The following is a 19,108-nucleotide window of genomic DNA, read 5'->3' as shown; positions in this document are numbered from 1 at the left end:
ATGTCGAACAAAAACCAAGAATTCTGCCTCGTTAAAAGTTTCTGGCCTTAATCTTGGCTCTGAGCGCGTCTGAGATGACGAGGAGATGATTCCATCCATGTAAGAACGGGCTGTCTGTGAGTTCGGCTGGGTCAAATTTTCTGGCATCCTTCTCCAACTGCTCGTCGCAAAGAGCGGTCCAGTCTCTGTCGCCAGAAATTGACTAGCTACGATATTGTCACAGGTTCGTCTTCGACTGCTCCTCCGACTTCGTGTTGATTTTAAGTCCAGATATGGGTATGCTTTTGATATTAGCCTCGGATCCTGAATGTAACCGCCTGCGGCCAGACTCTGGTTTAATGGGCGCATAGTAATCGGTGGTTGAATCGTGCGTGGAAGTTTCTTGACCGGCGAGCCACCGTTCTTGTTCTTTCGATAGTCCTGGAGTGAAATGCGAGCCTGTTTAACGGAAAAACTCTCCTCGGATGTGTCCTCCTTGATGGGATGGTTTCTCTTGTGACTTTCAACTTCCAACTCCTCTTTTACCACTGGAGTGTTATCAGAGTAGCGCCGAAAGATGAAAAATTTGAATGTGATGGATCATTTATGGATTCCAACTACAACGGGCTGCGGCAAGGGCGTAATCAGAACTGTGCTGGTCAATCAGGACTACAAGGCGGCAGTCATTCCCGTGGACTGTGCCATCATTGGCCTCATCGTGATTCCCTACGAGTTCAACAAGCAAGCCAAGCGACCCGCCCAGTTCCTGTAGCTCCTGTTTGGCCAAAAGAGATTGTAAGTATATATATCTGAAAGTTATATCTCCTACTGACTGAATCTGCTCTATCCCTTCAGCATCGCGAGAGTGTGAGTGATCATCCACATACCAGAATTCGTAGTGGATGTCGTGTGCAAGACTGTCATTGTGGGTAAAGTACACGGGGATGTTGGCCCTGTTTTGAGACCAAGGATTCTGAATACTCATTAATTAATAATCCATTCATATTGCCCACCCAACCAGGATTGGACTCCAATTTTGTAGTTGGAATCGTTTGGTTTTCGTCGAGTTCACGGTAAAGTGAATCCAGAAATGATGGATTCTTTCATCTTTCGGCGCTACTTTGATAAAACTTCAGTGGTAAAAGAGAAGTTGGACGTTGAAAGTCACAAGAGAAACCAACCCACCAAGGAGGACACATCCGAGGAGAGTTTTTCCGTTAAACAGAACGGTGGCTCGCCGGTCAAGAAACTTCCACGCGCGATTCAACCACCGATTACTATGCGCCCATTAAAACAGAGTCTGGCCGCAGGCGGTTACATTCAGGATCCGAGGCTTATATCAAAAGCGTACGGGCATATCTGGGCGGTAAAATCAACACGGAGTCGAAGGCGCAATCGAAGACGAAGCCAGCGTCAATATCAGAACCCGACAATCCTGGCGACAGACTCTGGACCGCTCTTTGCGACGAGCAAAGCAAAAACGAGCAAAAAAAGAATTCGATTATGATTTGAGCCTACCTTTGGAGAACAGGTTCAAAGCCTGTTTCTCGCTGGGAAATTTGTGTAAAAGAGTCAGCAACGAGTAAACTATCTCAGAAAAGTGGCGGTGCTCAAAGTACATTTCACCGAAATCTCGTCCTGTTGTGGAGCTGTCCTGGTTGAGCAATTTAAACTCTCGCGGGACTCAACTTCCAAACCAAAAATACAGAAATGGCCATATTTGTATTTCGCTCTGTGCCCAGTATGATCAAAGTAGAACAAAGTAGATGCTCTCTAGGTACACTGCTTTGTGTTTGTTTGCACAATAAAACCCGTGGAAAATTCCATCCAAATTTTGTATGAACTCCGGAGTAGAATGTTATTGCAGAGTGGATATGGAGCTAAGCCAAATCTATCTTTCGCCACTAACCATACAGTATAAAGTACACTCCATGCGCGAAGAATTTGTTTAAAAATATTGTTGAGCAATGCATTACAAACGATGCATATTGGTCCAATGCTGCAAATCCATGCGCTTCTCATAGGTATGAAAAGAACACTTGGTAAAAGTGTGCTACAACAAACTTTAAATGTGTCAATGAAAAATTGGAATTAGGCATTAAGCAAGGAGAATTAAATTCCCAGACGCATAATAAAGGTTGGCTTTTGTAATTCGATCATTTTCACAAAATGCTAACATCCCATCCCTTATTAAAAATTATCAATTGGTCTCGCGGCGGCAGCGTTCCTCGGGTCATTTCCCTCTTAGTTCAGTGCTTCAGGCGTACACTCCATTGACGTTTCACTCACACTTACAGCGAGAGCCCTTTCACTCGCACTTATTGACAGCATTGTTACGTTTCCCTAATTTTTCCGACGGGACCTCCTTATAGTTGCTTCATGTATAAGACAAAGTCATCGTTAATTATTAAAAGCAGTTTATTAAATGGATTTTTTTTTTACCTTTAACCTTATTATGCAATCAATTGAGGAAAGATGTACCATAAAATCAGCAAATCCTGCGGAGAATTGAATGATAGTGTGAGTAAAATTACATTTTTAAAGCTGAGAGTCCTTACCTGCTGGTAATATTAAATTGAACATCAAAATCAAGGAAAATAATTTAAGATTCACGGTATATTTACAGTATATTTTGAAAATGCAAGGGTATATTTAATCGATAAGTACGTGGTCACACTGCTCCCGCGGAAAACAACAAACCACCCATTTTATCCCACTGTACTGTGTGCGCACTCTTTGTTTTTTTTTTCGCTCGGGGTGCATCGCTCTGTGGAACCTGTATATATCAACACTTACTTTTAAATATGAAGTGATTTTACAATCCTACTCAAAGACGCAGAGTGAACTGTTTTTAATTGGTTTTTTTAGCAAATAGGCAAAAGTGAACGTGGAGTGCAACTGCAGTTACATAAAATCGAGTTACTGTAACTGCACTTTTACAGTAAGATTCCATTTATCTCAGTCCACACCACCGCCATTTGCCTATGTCTGCGTGTTCTGCGTCGTTCGGTTGTTGTTTCTCCTGCGCGTTTGCTCGTTCTCTCTGTCTCTCAGAAAGCGCACTAGTTGCCTTTTCTCCCCTGTCCCACACTTCCTCACTGCGTCATACTCCGAATTCACTTTTGTCTCCTATTTATAGAGCCACAGATTAACTGCACCTACGAAGCGCTATGGAATCAGAGAAGGGTAGAAAAAGCGAACAAAAGCGTCCACGCGGGTGGGTAAGAGAGATGTGATAGTGTCTGCTCCCACTCGCCATATCACAGTGGGGCCTATGGCGTTATCAGTGCCAAACAACAGCCAACCATAAAATAGTATGCCAATCAGGCCGCGATCAGCCTCAACAAACTAAAAATTATTATCAAGAAGGGCCCCGACTCCATAAATATATGTATGTATGTACATATGTATTCATACATATACATATGCTGTAAGAAGTTCTCAATCTTCTAGCTGCCGTGGCTATGCGGTCTAGACGTTTAGAAATTTCTCATGTTTGGGATTAGGGAACGTTCGTGTGTTCGAATCCCGCCCGAGCTTGTTGGCTTCTTCGACGAAAACCCACGTTAATTAGCCGTTACTCCTTGGGCTACATTAACTTTTTGTTTTTTTTCCCCATTTTCTTTTCCCCTGTTGTTGGTTTTTCACTTAAGTTTTCCATGAAAAAGAATTTTAAAGCGAGTTGTTATTTGCGGTGTGATATCATCGGCATTCAAATATAACGACAATGGTTAAGCTCTCTCTTTTTCTCTCTCTCTGCGTTTGTTCGTTTGCCTCTGACTGGTGACGTAATATGCATCTACTGCAATCGCATTTCTTGCTTTGGTCTTATACGAAATGTGTATGGCTGCGCAAACCGGTTCTCAATAGTTTACTTTTGATTTCGGAACTGCGCCGCACCAAAACAAACTTCCATCTGCTGCTCTCACCCTACCACAATCCCATCCGTATCATAATCATTAAAAAGCGAGTTCCAGATGGGCTGGCTGACTGTCTGACTGGATAGGTTTCTTAGTTGAAGGCGACCTACCATCAAGTGTGGCTGGCCATCCATATCAATGTGAATCGCTGTGTTGTCAACACAATAAAAGTGTTGAAAGCTTATTCAGACGCGATTAAATATTGGGAAACTGCAGTTACTAGCTTGGATTTTCTTAAACTTGTAGGTTTAAAATTGTATTCGTGTAAAACTATTCTTTCGTAGCTTCAACATTCCCCGGATAGACACTCATAATGAAAACGAACATTACCCAAAAACGAGTGTGCCTTAATTTATGGGCAGTGTAACCATTGGAATCAACGCCCTTGACATGGTTACAACACTTATCCAGCTCCAGCTGCTCGCGAAAACATAAACAACGTCATGACGACGAGTTCGTTTGATCTCGTTCTAATTATAGGCAACCCAAAATTACACGAAAATGTTCACGGATAGAGTGGGGGTTTGTTAGATTTGTATATGGCTGATTTCAAATAAGGGCAGAATGCCTTAGATGTGGAATAGGCTTGCTTAAAACTATGTATGTAAATGATCGTGCTAAACATATGTAACAGAAATTGTAAAACTCTTCCAGTGAGATTTGGTTGCATGTGTCTTAAGTTTAAACTCTTAACAGTTGATGCGCGCTACATAAGGTGGTGATATTGATGATGATGACATCACCATCTATTGAGCAGGGCAGCTTATGTAGACCCACTGTCTAGTGGACCTAGGGATTATGCTGGACACCCACACGACGCCCACGGGGGAAAAGGTTTTCGTTTTTGTGTGAATGAAGCAGCTACGAGGGCACTCTGCTGTAACAAAAGTGGGTCAACTGGTTCCATTCAGGCAGCTGGCCGAGGCACTATCAACACGCAACCTGACAAATCAATAAAAGCGACCCAAAATCTTCTAACATACACCCACATGCATTTTATTTATAGCTTGAATAAATATTTTCAGACAATCGAGCCACAGGAAGCGGACTCCAGCCATGGGTCAGATCATGGGATCCATGCAGAGCAATGTGGCCGAAGTGTTTAGCAACCGACGGAAGCGGAAGCGCAGCACGGATTCGACTCTTGGTCAGGAAGAGCAGGCGCAGCTGGGTACCACGCTGCCCAAGAAGTAAGCAGCTCCCAGAGTGCCATTGCTTGTGGTTCCATTTGCTAATTTATTTGCTTGCCTCCACCGCCAGAAAGAAACTGCTGACGACCACGCAATACATTTACAAGGCCCTGTTCAAGGAGGAAAAGAACTCTGATGTGGCCGTGATGGTGCTGGACAAGGTGTGGCACCTGCACAAGGTGTACTTGAGTCAGAGTCCCTACTTCTACACGATGTTCAATGGGACGTGGAAGGAGGCGCAACAGAACTTTATACAAATCACCATTCCCGACGATCGCATCAACGTTGAGAGCCTGGATGCGGTGTTCGGCTCTATGTACTCGGACGAGATCGAGATAGATCCAAAGGATGTGATACCAGTACTGGCCACAGCCACGCTATTCCACCTGGACGGCATCATCGACAAGTGTTCCGAGGTGATGGTAGACACCATCAATGCGGAGACGGCCATTCACTACTACGAGGCGGCCTGCCAGTACGGAGTGATGGGGGTGAAGAAGTCCACCTTCAAGTGGTTCCAGATCAACCTACTCAGCATTTACAGCAAGCAACCGAACCTGTTGCGGCACATCTCCATAGATCTGATGACCGCCCTGACTGCCAGCAAAGACCTCTACGTGATGCAGACAGAGTTCTCCCTGTACACACTGCTGCGCACATGGATGTTTTTGCGCCTGCATCCTGATCACGATCCCGAAGATCCAGTGCAGCGGGCTGAGGCGCAGAGGACGCAGGATCGACTGGTCAACGCTGGCGTAGAGACTCACACACCAAGCATGGATGTTGCCCAGTGGACATACTTCACCAGCCGAATGGAAGAACGCTCCTTTCTGGCCACGACCGAGGGACAGCCCTTTGTTCCAGTCTTCCAGAAGCTCCGCACTCAGTACCTTACAAACCACTATATGGATTTGAAGATCATCTATAACGACAACATAATACCCAAGGAGTGGCTATACAGCCACATCCACAGTCACTGGGACGCCCTGTTAAAAATCGATCACGGCCAAGAGGATAGGTAAGGCCATCCTATCGCACAGTTTCCCGAGGACGTTAACCCATAACTTTGTAATTCTCCCACAGTAGACGACAGTGGGACAGTTCTACAGTCCCGCAACAGTTGGACGACGACCAGTTCTTCGAGAACTGTATGCGCTGTGGTCGCCTCCTGACCGAGCCGGGGTACCAGAAGTGGCGCTGGACGGGCTTTAATTTCGGCATGGATCTCATACTTATCATGGACTCTCGCAGACTGAACATTCGGCGCCACCACCGGCACGAGCACGAGCGAGTCCTGAGCCTCCAGACCAAACGCAAATTCATGATCCGCACCACTGTCACTTCGATCAATGCTCAACGCCAGCCGGTGTTTACACAAACCTCAGACATCTGCTCGCTGAGTCTTGAGAAGAACGAGGAGGTGCCGCTGATGGTTCTCGACCAGAAGCTGGTCCATCCGCTCCTCATATCCATTAACTTGCTCGTAGTCATGCCGCCCAATCAGAGCTTCAAGGAAGTTGTGCCGCACAGCGAGGAGCCAACGTCGGCGACGTCGTTTTCCATACCCATTTCGGAGATTGGCGCCACTTGCGAGAGACCGCTGACTCCGGCCAGTGCTGATGATTCGGCGGTCTACATTGGCGATTCGGAGGCTTCGACGCCGACGTCCCCGTCGCCGCGGCGAAGGATAAGTTGGCCCCGAGAGATCGCTGTCTCCAGCGAGGCTGACGCACTGTTTGGCGACATGGCGTGCTGAGCGCGTACATTCACCAATTGCAATATCGCCATCATAAGCACAACTACATACCACCATTTCCTGTTCATATGCTCGCACTGGCCGAGTGTCGTTTTAGATGTAATTGTAAATTCGTTATCTGATAGTTTCTCTTACGATTACGATTATCGTGTGATTTGATCCACACGTTTGTAAATTAAGTTCCGGCACAGCACACCGAAGATCGTTCTATATCTAGAATCTATATTTTTGTATATCGTTTACATAACAACCTACATGTAATAAGTAATTATGTAAATCTACTCGTTGGAGTAGCCTGGAATCGTTAATGCGCTCGCACATCCATGCTGCATCTTGTAATTTATACATACACACATATTACTCACTCAAAAATTATCTACTTGTTAAGCTAAAGAGTAAGTAAGGCGGCAACGTAACTAAGATTAAAGCGTATTCGGATTATGTAGTCGTGTAGTATGTTTACGCATCTAACTGTCCTAACACACATTTTGTATTCGCTTTGTACGCCATGTACGCACAGTAACAATTATCTCGATTTCGTTTATTAAAGTCTTCGATTAATTAAAAAATTAAGTACATCCAATTAAAAGGTTAAAAAAAGTACAGTACAAATTATCTCGATTTCTATTATAGCAAAATATTCCGAAATTCGTATACTACTCTTTATCACCATCGTCCTGCACGCCAAGCAGCTCATCCAGAACGTTTCGCCGCCAGGAGGCCAGATCACCAATCAACTTAAAGTTGTCTTGCATCTGCGGCTCTGCACCTCCTGCAGTTTGAGGCAACCTCCTCAGAATCCTATTGCCGTCCTTGCTCCGCGTCCAAAACGTGTACTTCGCTGCACGCGCCGCCTGAACGTAGGGCGACTTCTCCTCATAGCTCATGAGTTTCCACTTCTGGCCGGCACTCAGCACTATTTGAGTTTGTCGCAGATTGCAGAGTTTCTCCTTGTTGCACCTCTTGAAGTGTACCAGAAATCTGAGGAAAGGATTTCGTCCGCCCCCTTCCGCGTCAGTCATTCCTTTGCAGCGTTTATTTTCCAGTTTACTTGACGTGCACTTCGACTTTTTGGCCGAACCAGAAGTAGTCGTCTTAGAGGATGAGTCACCACACTTTTTTACACAACTCCCCATTTTTCAGAGAATTTTGATCAACGTACAATAAGTATTGTATTTATATAACAACTAATGCAAAGGACATAAATACATATGTATGAGGGCATATAAGGTAAGAACAATTTAATTGTTAGCATTTAACAACGGAAATTTGTAATTAAATTTATCTACTGACACCAAACAAATTCGCTTTTGCAGCCATCATCATATGCATAATTGAGTACAGAATATTCGCCGGAGGGGGGTTCACAGTAATACAGATTAGTAATAGAATAATTCTGGAAAGTTTGTCTCGTAGATGGGCTTTTCGTTGCTGCCCTGCAGCTGGGCCACCTTGCTGTCGCTTTGCGATATCTGACGCTCCACGGCCAGCGAATTGAACAGCTCGTTGAGGCGGTTCTGGATGAGATCGTGCTACAAATGGGGAAACAAAACTAATGAGTTAGTTCGAATAAATAGATGGGGCATGGTTGAGAATTACCTTCGGTTCTGTGCGTCTCACAAGATCATCGAACTCGCCTTCGCGGAAGGTGCGAACGATTTGCATTTGTCGCTCGCGCAGCTCCCGCTTAGCAGCCTCCGTGGGCTCGGCTAGAGCCCGTTTCATTGCGTCGAAGTTGAATTCGGGCGCCAGTATCTTCTTGCATACGCCCGGCGAGCTGCTCACGCTGTCCACATCCCCATTGTAGACCGTTAGATCCGCCGAGCTGTTGCGCTGCGTCAAATGGCTCACCGACTCCACCCAGGAATGGCGGTGGCCGGGATTGTCCGTTTGGTTGAGCGTATAGGGAGCGCCCGTATTGAGACGCTGGGCATCCATGCCAGCATTTTGCAGACACTCGCCCAGCGCCAGCTTGTCGATTGCTAGGTGTGGCAGCGACAGATTCAGGCTCTTCGATGCGACCTTCTTGGACTCCAGCAGCGGGGGTAGATAGTAGGTGGCCTCCTCGCGACGCGCATCAACAATCTTCTGGGCATACTCCAGCAAATTGTTAATGCCACTAACACGCGAGATGAGCACCAGCAATGCAATTGAAATGGCGTGCAAATTGCACTTGTGCACGGCTCCCAAGGTCTCCACTGTGTTGGCCACCTCTTGAATGCTAAGGATGTAAGAACATGAGTTTGGTAAGATGAAAGCTTCTTGATTGGATGCCTTACCCCAGGATAAACAGCAGGAACTCCTGCACTGTCTCGCTGCTGGACATCTCCACAATGAGCAGGGCGGCGGTGTTGTAGCTGGCGGACAGTGCGTCGACGCGCTCCGAAAGGGCCATGCTATCAATGAGCGCCTGCATTATGTGGGCTCCGTGCTTGTGCGTGAAAATTATGTCAGAGCGCGAGGGCGGCTCCTGGGAAAGGGCCGGATATGGCTTCACACTGACACTACTGAGCACCTGATCGTTCTGGTGGCGATCCAGGAGTGCTTGGAAGATCTGCATGACAATCAAGCGCGTTGGATCATGGGGCGCACGGGCCATCTTCAGCAGTGGCTGCAGGAACGAAGCGGGGAAGGCCTTCTCGAAGGACACCGTGCTGTACTGGGTGCCGACCTTAAGCAGCGACTTGAGCAGAATGTTCTGCAACATCTGGTCGCCCTTGCTCTTCTTAGAGGGGTCCGGCACCGTGTTCATGATGAACAGCATTATCTCGATCTTCTGGTAGTCGGGATGATGGTTTGCAAACTCTCCCAGTGCATTTATAAGCGCCTCCTGGTACTGAGACTCCTCAGCGGTGATCTCAGTGGTGGTGCTTACGCTTGTGCGCAAGTGGGTCAGCAGATTGTTGATGATGTCCAGGGCCGAGGGTCCTACGCTTTCGCCGGCCGCAATGGCAATGATCTTCGACAGCACCACCGCCAGGGAAGTGCGCGTCTTGGGCGAGGACTTGAAGTTGCTGTCCAGGTGCTGCATCAGCGTCTCCACCACAGTGTACGAGTACTGCGGCTGAATCGAGATCATCACAATACGGAACGTGTGAATGGCAAAGGTGTTTGGCACCCAAAGCTCATGCCGATCGAGGTGACTGTACGATTGCGAGGGTAAATATTGATTGAGCACATTGATAGAACTGATAGTTATGCTTTGTTTGTGGCCACTTACGTCAGCAGCGGCTTGAGCACGCTCCGAATGTGTCCGAACGATGCGCGCCCGACCAGCTCCCGGAGCACTTCCTCGGCCAGTGCTGGTGGCGTCACATTAGTGGCATCTTCGACGGGCGTGAGGTCGCCAGACTGCGGCGGGCGATAGAGAAATACATTAGAGTCTGGCACTGGACAGAAGGTGCATCTATCTTATCAGCTACTAAACTACTCGCACAAATGCTAGTCCACAGGTCATTGTGCTAATTTAATACTAGGATTCGATTCGATTATAGTAATTATTACCGCCAGTAAATTTTTCTTCACGAACATAACGTTTACACAAAACTGTTTCATGTTGTTGTGTGTTGGTTGTGTTGTGGATTGGTTGGTTGGTTGGTTAGGGTTTGGTTTGCATTAACAGAATATACGAAAACGAAATGCAGAATAGTATATCGAAATTAGTTCAAGTCGCAACAATTTTGAATCATTAACCAATCCAATTGAAATGGCAGGGATCCAGGGATATTTATCCTCTGCATCGGCTGCTACATGTGTTGTCATTTTGCTCACCTGCATATTGAACAGCAGCGAGGGCACAATCTTCTCCATGTGCTGTGCCGCCCAGATGTTCTCCACCAGATCATCGGACACGGTCTTTCGTATGACGCCCTGCAGTCCCTTGATGCCCGCCAGCCGCAGGCTATCCCTCAGATCCTTGCCCTCGCTGTGGCACATCGACGAAAACTTTGAGATGAAGAAATCGTAGCGTCGATGGTACGAGGGCGTGTCTTCGTTTATGTTGGCGAACTTGACAAACTGCATGGAGTGACATAATGGCATAATGACACACTGAGCAGACTTCATGTTTACTTACCGAATTGGTGGCCATGATTTTTAAATTCGGATTATTATCCTCCAGCAGCTTCTGCACCATCCGCAGGAACGATTCCACGAACAAGTTGAGAGTGGTCTGGGCGTGACAGGCCTGCAGCAACAAGTCCATTGCCTCCATGGCGATCTCTGCCAGCCTTAGAGGGCAAGCAAACACATTTAATGTTATTCAAATAACAGATGCCAAGCCGTTTTACTCACTTGTAGCGCTTGCGGTTGATGTCCTTGGTGGCCTTCTGGTAGAGATATTCGCCAATGCGGTCAAGCTTATCGGGTGAGCTGAGCGAGTAGAAGGTCAGCTTCTCCATGTTCGACTTGACCAGCCCATCCTCCGGGTTCACCGGAAAGATGTTGTCCACCAGTCGCTTGTAGCGCGGCCGCAGCGCCGAGCAGCACCCGCAGCAACCTAGAAGGGCGCAGGGAAAGGCACAGCTATTAGAGGGATTTGGAAGACAGGCGCGTATGCAGCGGTAGGTAAACATAGCGACGACGATGCGACGTCATCGGAGTGGTCCGTGTTTAGCAGATGGCGAAAATCGACTACCGGGAGCGACCCCTAGAACTGGCGACTCGCCTGACCGGCACCAGTCAGCGGGGTGGCGCTCGGCAGGGTAGGTAGAGTCGAATGGGTGCGACCACCATTTTCCGTTGTAATCTTATCGCGATAATGCTTATGGCCGACTATAGTTTTTGCTGTTCTTATTGTCAGATGTCGCGTGCCTGTGTGTGTGTGTTACCCTGCGTTTAAGCTGTGTCCCGATGAGTGATGGCGCTTTTCATTGCTCTTCGGCGATATTGGCCTGTTCCATCATATATAACCCTTCCGGTTACTCCTACACCCCCACCGACTCACCCAATGACTCGGACCGGCCCCAATCTGCCACCTGGTGGCGTCATTTTCTTCACTTTGGTGTCGAGGTCATATCGTTCTCAATGGCCTTTATCACGCCAGGCAGCGCTTTTCACCTGGCTCTCTCTCGATTGCTTACCAGGCATGTCAGCGTTTGCTCCAAAGGCGTAATTTGCTTCGTTGGCCTTTATCGCGGCATTAGATAATAAAAGTAGGCGATAAAAGAGCTATGCTCTGTGTTTGTTGTTGATTTTTTTTATGAAAAAAAATTTTACTATCGATATCGAAGATTGTCTGTGTTCAGTGTGACCGTGGACCCATCGATCAAATATACCGCATGACCCTCAAAAATAAACCGATATAATTACGTTCTAAATCTAAATCTAAATATACCTAAATCATTTTCCTTGATTTTGATATTCTGCTTCATAATGCCAGCTATTTAAGACTCTCAGAACTAAAATTATAATTTTATTCCATTTCTTAATCAGTTATCCACAAGATTGTCTAGTTTTCATGATCTATTTATATTGTATTGATTACAAAATAAGGTTCAAACTAAAATGGGAAACGAAAAAAAGATTAGCATAACCCGTAAGAATGTTTCGATTTGCCAACTTGTTGCTTGTCGTCGTATGACACTCTAAATATTTATTTCGATACATGAGGCACAGAAAAAACAAACAAATCCGTCATGCACTGATACTCTAGATTACCTAATTATAGTACAAGCTTTACTTATGCTAGTTCTACGATCTGGCAGCACTCGCTAAAGCGGTAACTGGCCGTTGAATTTTGAAAGATGGCTTTCTCGTTAATCTCATAAATAATCAGATTTTATACTCACAACTGGGATCGGTGCATTTTTGCACGAAGCTGTCGAAGAACTCGGGCAATTCTGGTGGCTCAAAGCAGCAGCGTAGCAACGCCATAGTTAGATGACAACAGCAAAATCTCGCACCCCCCGGGCAGGACGTTGACCATGAACTTTGAGTATTTTTAGTGCGAGCGTCTATATCCGTTTGTTGCTCTTCTCTTGTTGTTTGTTGCTTGAAGTCAGCTGATGCCCGACCTAGCGAGGGCAAAGCTCCAACTCTCGTCTTGCTGTCTCCAAGCTTTTTATTGCCATAGACACTTATATCACAGGGGGCCCCAGTTGTGGGGTTTGAGCCAATGATGCCTTTCCCCTTTATTTGTTTTGACACACATTTCTGAATACTAATCAAGGTAAAATTAATTGTCCTACGCCCGAAACTCGTTCAATAAAAACGCTACCACTTTGGCGAAACGATAATTAATGCAATTAATAAAATGTAAAAATTTTTAATAACGGCCGCCAGGCCGCCCAAAACTCAAACAGCACACGGCAGGAACAACAAACTGAATGGAAAATGTGTGTTAGAGAAAATGTACTTTTCGCACAAAAGCTCGATGTGGCTGCCACACACTTGGCTGGCTTCGCGGTTGCTGGCAAAAAGCACCGCAGAAAAGCAAAGCTCAGGGGAAAAGCTTCAGCTTTTCGCGTATGATTTTCATTCATGAAGTAATACTCTGGTGGCGGCGGGGGGGCTTGTGGCGTTCGCTTCGTTTACCGTTATGCAGAGGACACAATTAAACACTCGAAATCTGGAATGCAAAACGAGAATCGTTATGCCCACGGACACATACTCGATGTTGTCAATTGCGTCCATCAGCAGGCAACGGAGAGTTTGTGGTGTGTGTGTGTTGGCTGCTAAAAAGAGATGGCATGCTGTCGGCTGGAGCTCTTCACACGCCAGTTTCGTGCGTTGACAACTTTATTAAGCCTAAATGGGCTCCTTGGCGGGATGGGTGAAGGGGAAGCGGTGCAAGAAAAGGAGCGTGACGAGGAGTGTGGAGCGGGAGTGGAGAAGAGCTATCAAAGTGGACGTGGTCTCGGTTCTCACTCCAGCTGGGTGCTTTATAGTTTCTTGACCGACGATGACGATCGATGATTTATTGGTATTTCGCTTATTCCGAGATCTTTTGATTAATTACTGTGATATTCAAATTCAAAATTCAAGTGTGTTCAGCATATACTCACATTTACGAGTATGTATCAATATATCTGTCGCCTTTATATTCTCATTCCCAAAAGAGACGATTCTCGCGTTGAGTTCTGGGACCGAGTGGCGATATTTTACGCTTTGTTCACGACACATGTCCAGAATGGTTTTTATTTACCCAAAGATTAGCGCCCTGTTCCGAAGATCCGAATGGTTGTCGTATCTAGAAGATGAATTAATTAGTGCCGGGCCTTAATGACTAGTGATTGATGAGTGGGTGTGGCCTTTGTGGGCAGGAGCGGCAGCGGGGGTCCGGCTAGGGTCACTGCTTTGGAAGCGTACAGTAGCCAGTCCAAAACTGGAATATCATCTGCCGACTCCAACAATATTTTCATATTTGCCTGGGCGCACGTAGGAAAACATCCCAAGAATGTTTGGGCGATCTGGTTTCACTTGTTTCCACTACCAGCAGCGCAAAGCTCCCTCCCCCCAAGTATTCGTACTCGCACTCGCACTCGCACCTTGATTCCAATTCATACGAAAGAGTGTAGAACACAAACTTGCTCACGTTCGCTCTTTAAATCTCTCGCTCGCTTGCTCTCTCTATCTCTCTCTCTTGTTTTTCTTCTTTGGGGCTTTCGAAATGCCGGCTACTTGCTAGCAATGTGTATCAACACACGGTGAGGCCATTGGCAATCATGAATCTCTCTGAAGCTGAGAGAGGGGAAATATCTCACCTTACATACAACGTTGCACCTTGCTTGCTAACTTCGTCACATTCGGCACTTGTTTACCTGCCCTCGGCTCATTAAGCTCGTGGCTCTCTCTCTCTCTCTCTCTCTGCCGATCTCTCAATCTCCATTCTCTTTCGTGGGAGCTTTGCCAGAGATCGTGCCGAGTCCCATCAACTGGCTGGCTGCTGGCTTCAGTCGCCTCTCAGACGTGACCGCGACCACCTTATTGCCGATCCACTAAAAACGAAACTGCGTCGCGTTCGAGCCTAGTAAACAGCCCACAAGCAACCAACGAACTGGCCAGCGCCCAACTGCCAACAACCCGACACCCCACTGAAGAGGATTCCGGATTCCATCTTCCACGAAAACCCTGACTCCCCCCAACAACAGCAACGGCTACAGCCTAAAGCTGGCTTTTGGTGGCAATCACTGATCCGACCCGACCATCGGCACGTCCATTCAAACGCTCTCGAGTCGACAACAACCCACACAAATCAACGACTTTGTGCGCATTGCAAAAAAAAAAGCAAAAGCAAGAGCTAAATCAAAAACTCAAATACAAATACAAATACAAATCGTGATAAATGTTAGCTTAAATTGTGCAAACGTTATTCGATGAATTGTTTCGGACAAAGACCATTTTCGGTATCGACTAATTAATATTTGACGTGCATCCGCATACTCCGAAAAAAAAAACAAACAAAACAAAAAACTCCGCGACGACACCTGGCAAGTGAAACACTTTTGTGTGTGCCACCTAACGAGCTGTTGATACATCAGCAACAATAACCCCCAGCGGCCCCACTACAAACAAATAAGTAATTAGAACTGCGCAAAAATTACTTACATAGAACTGCAAAAACACATGTACATATGCGGAATGCTGTTTTGAGGTGAGTCGAAGCGACACTACAGTAGAACAACCCTAAACACACCCTCTAACGAAACGCAGTAGATGCTTTGTACCCTCTACACTCTGATAACAAACTGAACTGCAGGACCCTGGAACCAACGAGAATAATCCTTTCCTTAATCCGCCCAGCAAAATCCTCTTCTTCCCTACTAAATCCGGCTAAAACTAAAGCTATCTCTGATTCTACTCTATGCTGCCTTGAATTATTCAGATTCGTAATCCCAAATACCTAATCTCAGATCTAAGCTTTTATGAGCCTCGAATAATATTGAGGCTGTCCCAGTTACACACTTACCCATGTGGGTGGGTGGGTGTGTGTGTGTGTGTGTCTGTCTCTGAGCCATATATAGGATGGAGCGGGCAACAGAACAGCCAACGCACTAACGAAAGTCAAGACACGAACATGAGTCAGATGGCATAGAAGTTTTGCTGGCACTCCACTCTACGTAAGCCAAAAACCCATTTGGTCTCGCCTGATCTGGGCAACGCAACCTTTCGCCCGATCTGGTTAATTGGAAGTCATTTGGGGGTTCAACGATTCGGCGGCAACGAAGAAGATTCGCGATGAAGAAGAACCAACTCGACGCGACCCGACCGGACCCGACCCGACCGCAAATATCGTCTACTTTCTTTCGGTGTTTCTCCTCTCGAAACATTAATATGAAATATACTTAACGATCAGGCGGTCTGTCGGAGCTTTGAATGTGGATGGGATGCAAATTAATAACCAATTCTAATGTTAATAATAAAAGCTCGACTCTGTTCGGCTGATGTAGAGCTTATAGACCGCTGAAATGCGTTCGTCTTCATTGTTTGGGGCGGAAATAGAAACAGAATTTTTGAAGGTCTCTCTCTCTCTCTCTCTTTGCTGAACAGAAAGCAAACATTTTTCAATGATGACTTCAATGTTGAGTGAAAGTTTTCGATGCTCTTCGGAAATTTGAGGAACAGTTTACATATTCCACCATCACTTTATATATATATATATATATAGAAGTGTGTTCTCTGTGGGGGACCCTAAGTTCTTATGAATTAGCATTGCTAATATTTCGTTAGAAAAACTTTAGCATTTACATTAGTCTGGGCTTTGATGTGATTAGGAATTTGAAATTTATTGTTTTTCTGCGGTTTTTTGGCAAAATATACATAAGTAATTGGCCACAGAATCGGCACATTTGAATTCTGGTTCAAAGTTATTTGTTGTTTGTGTGGATTTTGCTTAATTATACAACATAAACATATGTAGTTTCGTCTCGATAACGAGAGAGAAAAACGAAGCGTTACAGAAGGTTCTCCTGGGGTCAATCTTTATTTTGCGAAGCACTCTCCATCCACTTCTCTTCTGGAAGGATCCAGAAAACTGCGTTTCGTTCAACCTATTCTAAATTATTTCGATATTTATGTAGATCTTGTATTGTATGCGTGGGAGATGTTTTATTGCTGCAAAGATTTGACCAACTTTAACCTTGAATTTCAATGCCACTGCCAATGTCAATGATGTCAGATGTATATCTGTATCTGTACATAAGATGCGATAATATATGTATCTGAATGTGTGGCTGTGTGGAGTGTCTTGATAAACACCTCGTTTTGTTCTGCTGCATCTTCCAGAACCCGAACTGCTGCTGCTGCTGCTGCTGGGTGCTGTCCTCGTTCTCGTTCTCGTGCTGCCTCTCGTTTTCGTGAGCCTCTTCAAATGCCGGACCAAATTAACTCGACTCCTCATTAAAGTCGAAAAATTCGAAAGTTTCGACCGCCATCGTCTGGAAATAAACGTCAATTTAAACGAAACCCCTACTCCACACACAGGAGGTAGAGGAGGGTAGCAGCAGGGTAGGCAGGAGGTTTGTTCAAAAAACAAAAACAAAAAAAAACAGCCACAAAAAATTGAAAATTCTCAAAAAGCTGATTTTGTTGATGTGGCCAAAAAAGGTCTACAGCCTTGCCATGTATGCAGTCAGTCCTACGGCTTGTCTCGTTTTTTTGTTTTTTTTTTTGGAAGCCGCTGCGTTGCCTCCTCCCCATACGGGGTATTACGAGTATATTGTCTTTGGGCTGCCGTTTTTGGTGTTGCATGCGTCAAGGATGATTTGTATTTGTGCATAAGGCGAATGCTGTTTCTCGATTTTGGATTTTCTGTTTTCTGTTTTATGTTTTATCATTAATTAAACTTTGTATTCATTTCATTTTGTGCTCGGTAGAGCTTCCTGCTTTGAGTCAGTGTCCGGCATTTAGCACTTTACACCTACAACGCGATGCCAACAATTAGTCACTGACATCAAAGGCCAGCCACCGCCCGCTCTTTCTTAGAACACTATTTTGCAGCTATTTGCTAAGCCCAAATACTAACACTATCCCTGAGTGGTGCCTCACTAGGTTGATTGTCGTAGCTGTAACGTTGCCCCGCTCCCAGATTTAATTCATCTTTCTCCCTGCCACATATCGTTGCATTACGTCTGTTCCCATTTTATTGGCACAATCACTTCCCTGTCGTTCGGTTCGTTCCACACCCATTGCGGCTATGTGGTCCTCCCTGGTGACCTTAAGCAACCGAAGCATAGATGGATGTGGTTGGATGGATGGATGGATGGATGGAAGGTGCGTGGCTCTTCGAAGCACATTCACTTTGGCGCTGGCATCGTGCAGCTTTAATTGCCCATGGGGGTTCAACAGCCAAGCAAGAGCTGAATAAAATCAAACTACAAAATACAAAATACGAAAAAATGAAATAAAATCAATGCCTGTCAAATGGCGCAATCGGCCTGAAAGCACCTGAAAGTTGATCGTCCGGCGATGCGATCGGTCCGCTGATTGTTTAACTGTTGACTTAAGCGGCAGTGTTAACAAATTATTTGATTTGGTCGCATTTCATTTAAAAGGCAAAACATTTGCCCAGCTCGACGACCGTCGAGTGGCATTGGGGAGGCCTCTCGCGGCCGCTCTCGATCGCAGTCTCAACGGAAGTTGAAGCGCGGGAATCGAATTGAACGGTAAATGGCATACGACACTCCATAGAGCTGCTGCGGAAGTACTTGGATCTCAATTTGGTTTATTTCTGCACACCCTCCCGCCTCACCACTTCCATTCATAGCAAATCAACAGCGTTTGACACGCTCGTTTGGCTTAATTTTTGTTGTGTGTTTGTTTTTCGGGCTTGGGTCTGGGCCTGGGCCTGTGCCTGGGCCTGGGCCGTTGGGGTTCGTTGTGTTGGGTGACCTTTCTGGGGGATATCAAGTGTCGCCACGCAGGTGCAATCCGACGCCCTGGGAACAGGTAGTAAGTAGGTAAGAAACACGGTTCAAGGCAGTTTTCGGTAACTCTGCGAAGCTGCAAGATCTCTCTCCTCCTGCTCTCAATGTGAGTTTCGGAGTTTAGGAGTGGGAGCAATAAAATGGATCCAAATTCGAAATCTTTGGGTTCTTCCTTTCTTTCTTGACCGAAAATGCTTTCAATGAAGTCATTAAATTGATGTATTGGTCGATAGTTTCGCCGCTTTGGGGCACACCGCGCGTCTCTGTGTTTCCAGGTCAATTACAAATTTCGTAGAACTGAGCAGCGCTCTGGGGCGTGGGCCGTTCATCGTTCATCGTGATATCATTGGCCAAGCGACATTGCTACATGCACATAAATTATATGCTCGACAAACAAAA

At 45.9% G+C, this 19,108-nt stretch overlaps 3 protein-coding genes and 2 long non-coding RNA genes across 11 annotated transcripts; 2 read left to right on the top strand and 3 right to left on the bottom strand.

Annotated features, from left to right (window-relative positions):
* The first annotated feature begins 425 nt into the window (after positions 1-425).
* Positions 426-2,176, top strand: LOC117592373. 2 transcript variants are annotated; one of them, XR_004574519.1, is made up of 3 exons: positions 426-774; positions 835-904; positions 1,001-2,176. It is a non-coding gene; the product is annotated as an uncharacterized LOC117592373 (long non-coding RNA). The 2 variants fall into 2 exon arrangements; XR_004574518.1 differs by having other exon boundaries at positions 835-908.
* A 153-nt stretch (positions 2,177-2,329) lies between these two features.
* LOC117592374 lies at positions 2,330-2,560 on the bottom strand. The gene is made up of 3 exons (XR_004574520.1): positions 2,538-2,560; positions 2,422-2,477; positions 2,330-2,354 (listed from the first exon to the last, which is right to left on the bottom strand). It is a non-coding gene; the product is annotated as an uncharacterized LOC117592374 (long non-coding RNA).
* A 122-nt stretch (positions 2,561-2,682) lies between these two features.
* LOC117592366 (protein germ cell-less) lies at positions 2,683-7,286 on the top strand. 4 transcript variants are annotated; one of them, XM_034286065.1, is made up of 4 exons: positions 2,683-2,920; positions 4,925-5,089; positions 5,160-6,107; positions 6,173-7,286. In XM_034286065.1, exons 2-4 carry the CDS (start codon positions 4,956-4,958, stop codon positions 6,843-6,845), a joined length of 1,755 nt encoding a protein of 584 aa, XP_034141956.1. In that variant the 5' UTR covers positions 2,683-2,920; positions 4,925-4,955; the 3' UTR covers positions 6,846-7,286. The 4 variants fall into 4 exon arrangements, with proteins under 4 accessions (XP_034141956.1, XP_034141955.1, XP_034141954.1 ...); XM_034286064.1 differs by lacking the exon at positions 2,683-2,920 and having other exon boundaries at positions 6,191-7,286; XM_034286063.1 differs by lacking the exon at positions 2,683-2,920 and having other exon boundaries at positions 6,176-7,286.
* Positions 7,287-7,446: 160 nt separating this feature from the next.
* On the bottom strand, positions 7,447-8,023 carry LOC117592372 (HMG1/2-like protein). The gene has a single exon (XM_034286073.1). It carries the CDS (start codon positions 7,979-7,981, stop codon positions 7,502-7,504), a length of 480 nt encoding a protein of 159 aa, XP_034141964.1. The 5' UTR covers positions 7,982-8,023; the 3' UTR covers positions 7,447-7,501.
* Positions 8,024-8,093: 70 nt separating this feature from the next.
* LOC117592363 (protein EFR3 homolog cmp44E) lies at positions 8,094-13,123 on the bottom strand. Of its 3 annotated transcripts, none has more exons than XM_034286059.1 (9): positions 12,635-13,123; positions 11,139-11,343; positions 10,921-11,074; positions 10,617-10,862; positions 10,350-10,391; positions 10,066-10,196; positions 9,125-9,988; positions 8,445-9,066; positions 8,094-8,377 (listed from the first exon to the last, which is right to left on the bottom strand). In XM_034286059.1, exons 1-9 carry the CDS (start codon positions 12,717-12,719, stop codon positions 8,225-8,227), a joined length of 2,502 nt encoding a protein of 833 aa, XP_034141950.1. In that variant the 5' UTR covers positions 12,720-13,123; the 3' UTR covers positions 8,094-8,224. The 3 variants fall into 3 exon arrangements, with proteins under 3 accessions (XP_034141950.1, XP_034141952.1, XP_034141951.1); XM_034286061.1 differs by lacking the exon at positions 12,635-13,123 and adding an exon at positions 11,927-12,079; XM_034286060.1 differs by lacking the exon at positions 10,350-10,391 and having other exon boundaries at positions 12,635-13,120.
* Positions 13,124-19,108: the final 5,985 nt, after the last annotated feature.

The sequence above is a fragment of the Drosophila guanche genome, unplaced genomic scaffold (assembly GCF_900245975.1).
Source record: "Drosophila guanche unplaced genomic scaffold, DGUA_6, whole genome shotgun sequence".
Classification (NCBI taxonomy): Eukaryota; Metazoa; Arthropoda; class Insecta; order Diptera; family Drosophilidae; genus Drosophila; species Drosophila guanche.
This window is presented reverse-complemented; position numbering and strand designations above follow the sequence as displayed.

Excerpts from the sequence above, each read along its gene's own strand:
- LOC117592366 (XM_034286065.1), top strand. The coding sequence starts at position 4,956 with ATGGGTCAGATCATGGGATCCATGCAGAGCAATGTGGCCGAAGTGTTT. Across the intron at positions 5,090-5,159 it reads GGTACCACGCTGCCCAAGAA|AAAGAAACTGCTGACGACCA; the intron begins GTAAGCAGCTCC and ends CTCCACCGCCAG. Across the intron at positions 6,108-6,172 it reads GATCACGGCCAAGAGGATAG|TAGACGACAGTGGGACAGTT; the intron begins GTAAGGCCATCC and ends ATTCTCCCACAG.
- LOC117592372 (XM_034286073.1), bottom strand. The coding sequence starts at position 7,981 with ATGGGGAGTTGTGTAAAAAAGTGTGGTGACTCATCCTCTAAGACGACT.
- LOC117592363 (XM_034286059.1), bottom strand. The coding sequence starts at position 12,719 with ATGGCGTTGCTACGCTGCTGCTTTGAGCCACCAGAATTGCCCGAGTTC. Across the intron at positions 10,392-10,616 it reads CGCTGCTGTTCAATATGCAG|TTTTGTGTAAACGTTATGTT; the intron begins GTGAGCAAAATG and ends AACATGAAACAG. Across the intron at positions 10,197-10,349 it reads TGAAGAAAAATTTACTGGCG|TCTGGCGACCTCACGCCCGT; the intron begins GTAATAATTACT and ends CGCCCGCCGCAG.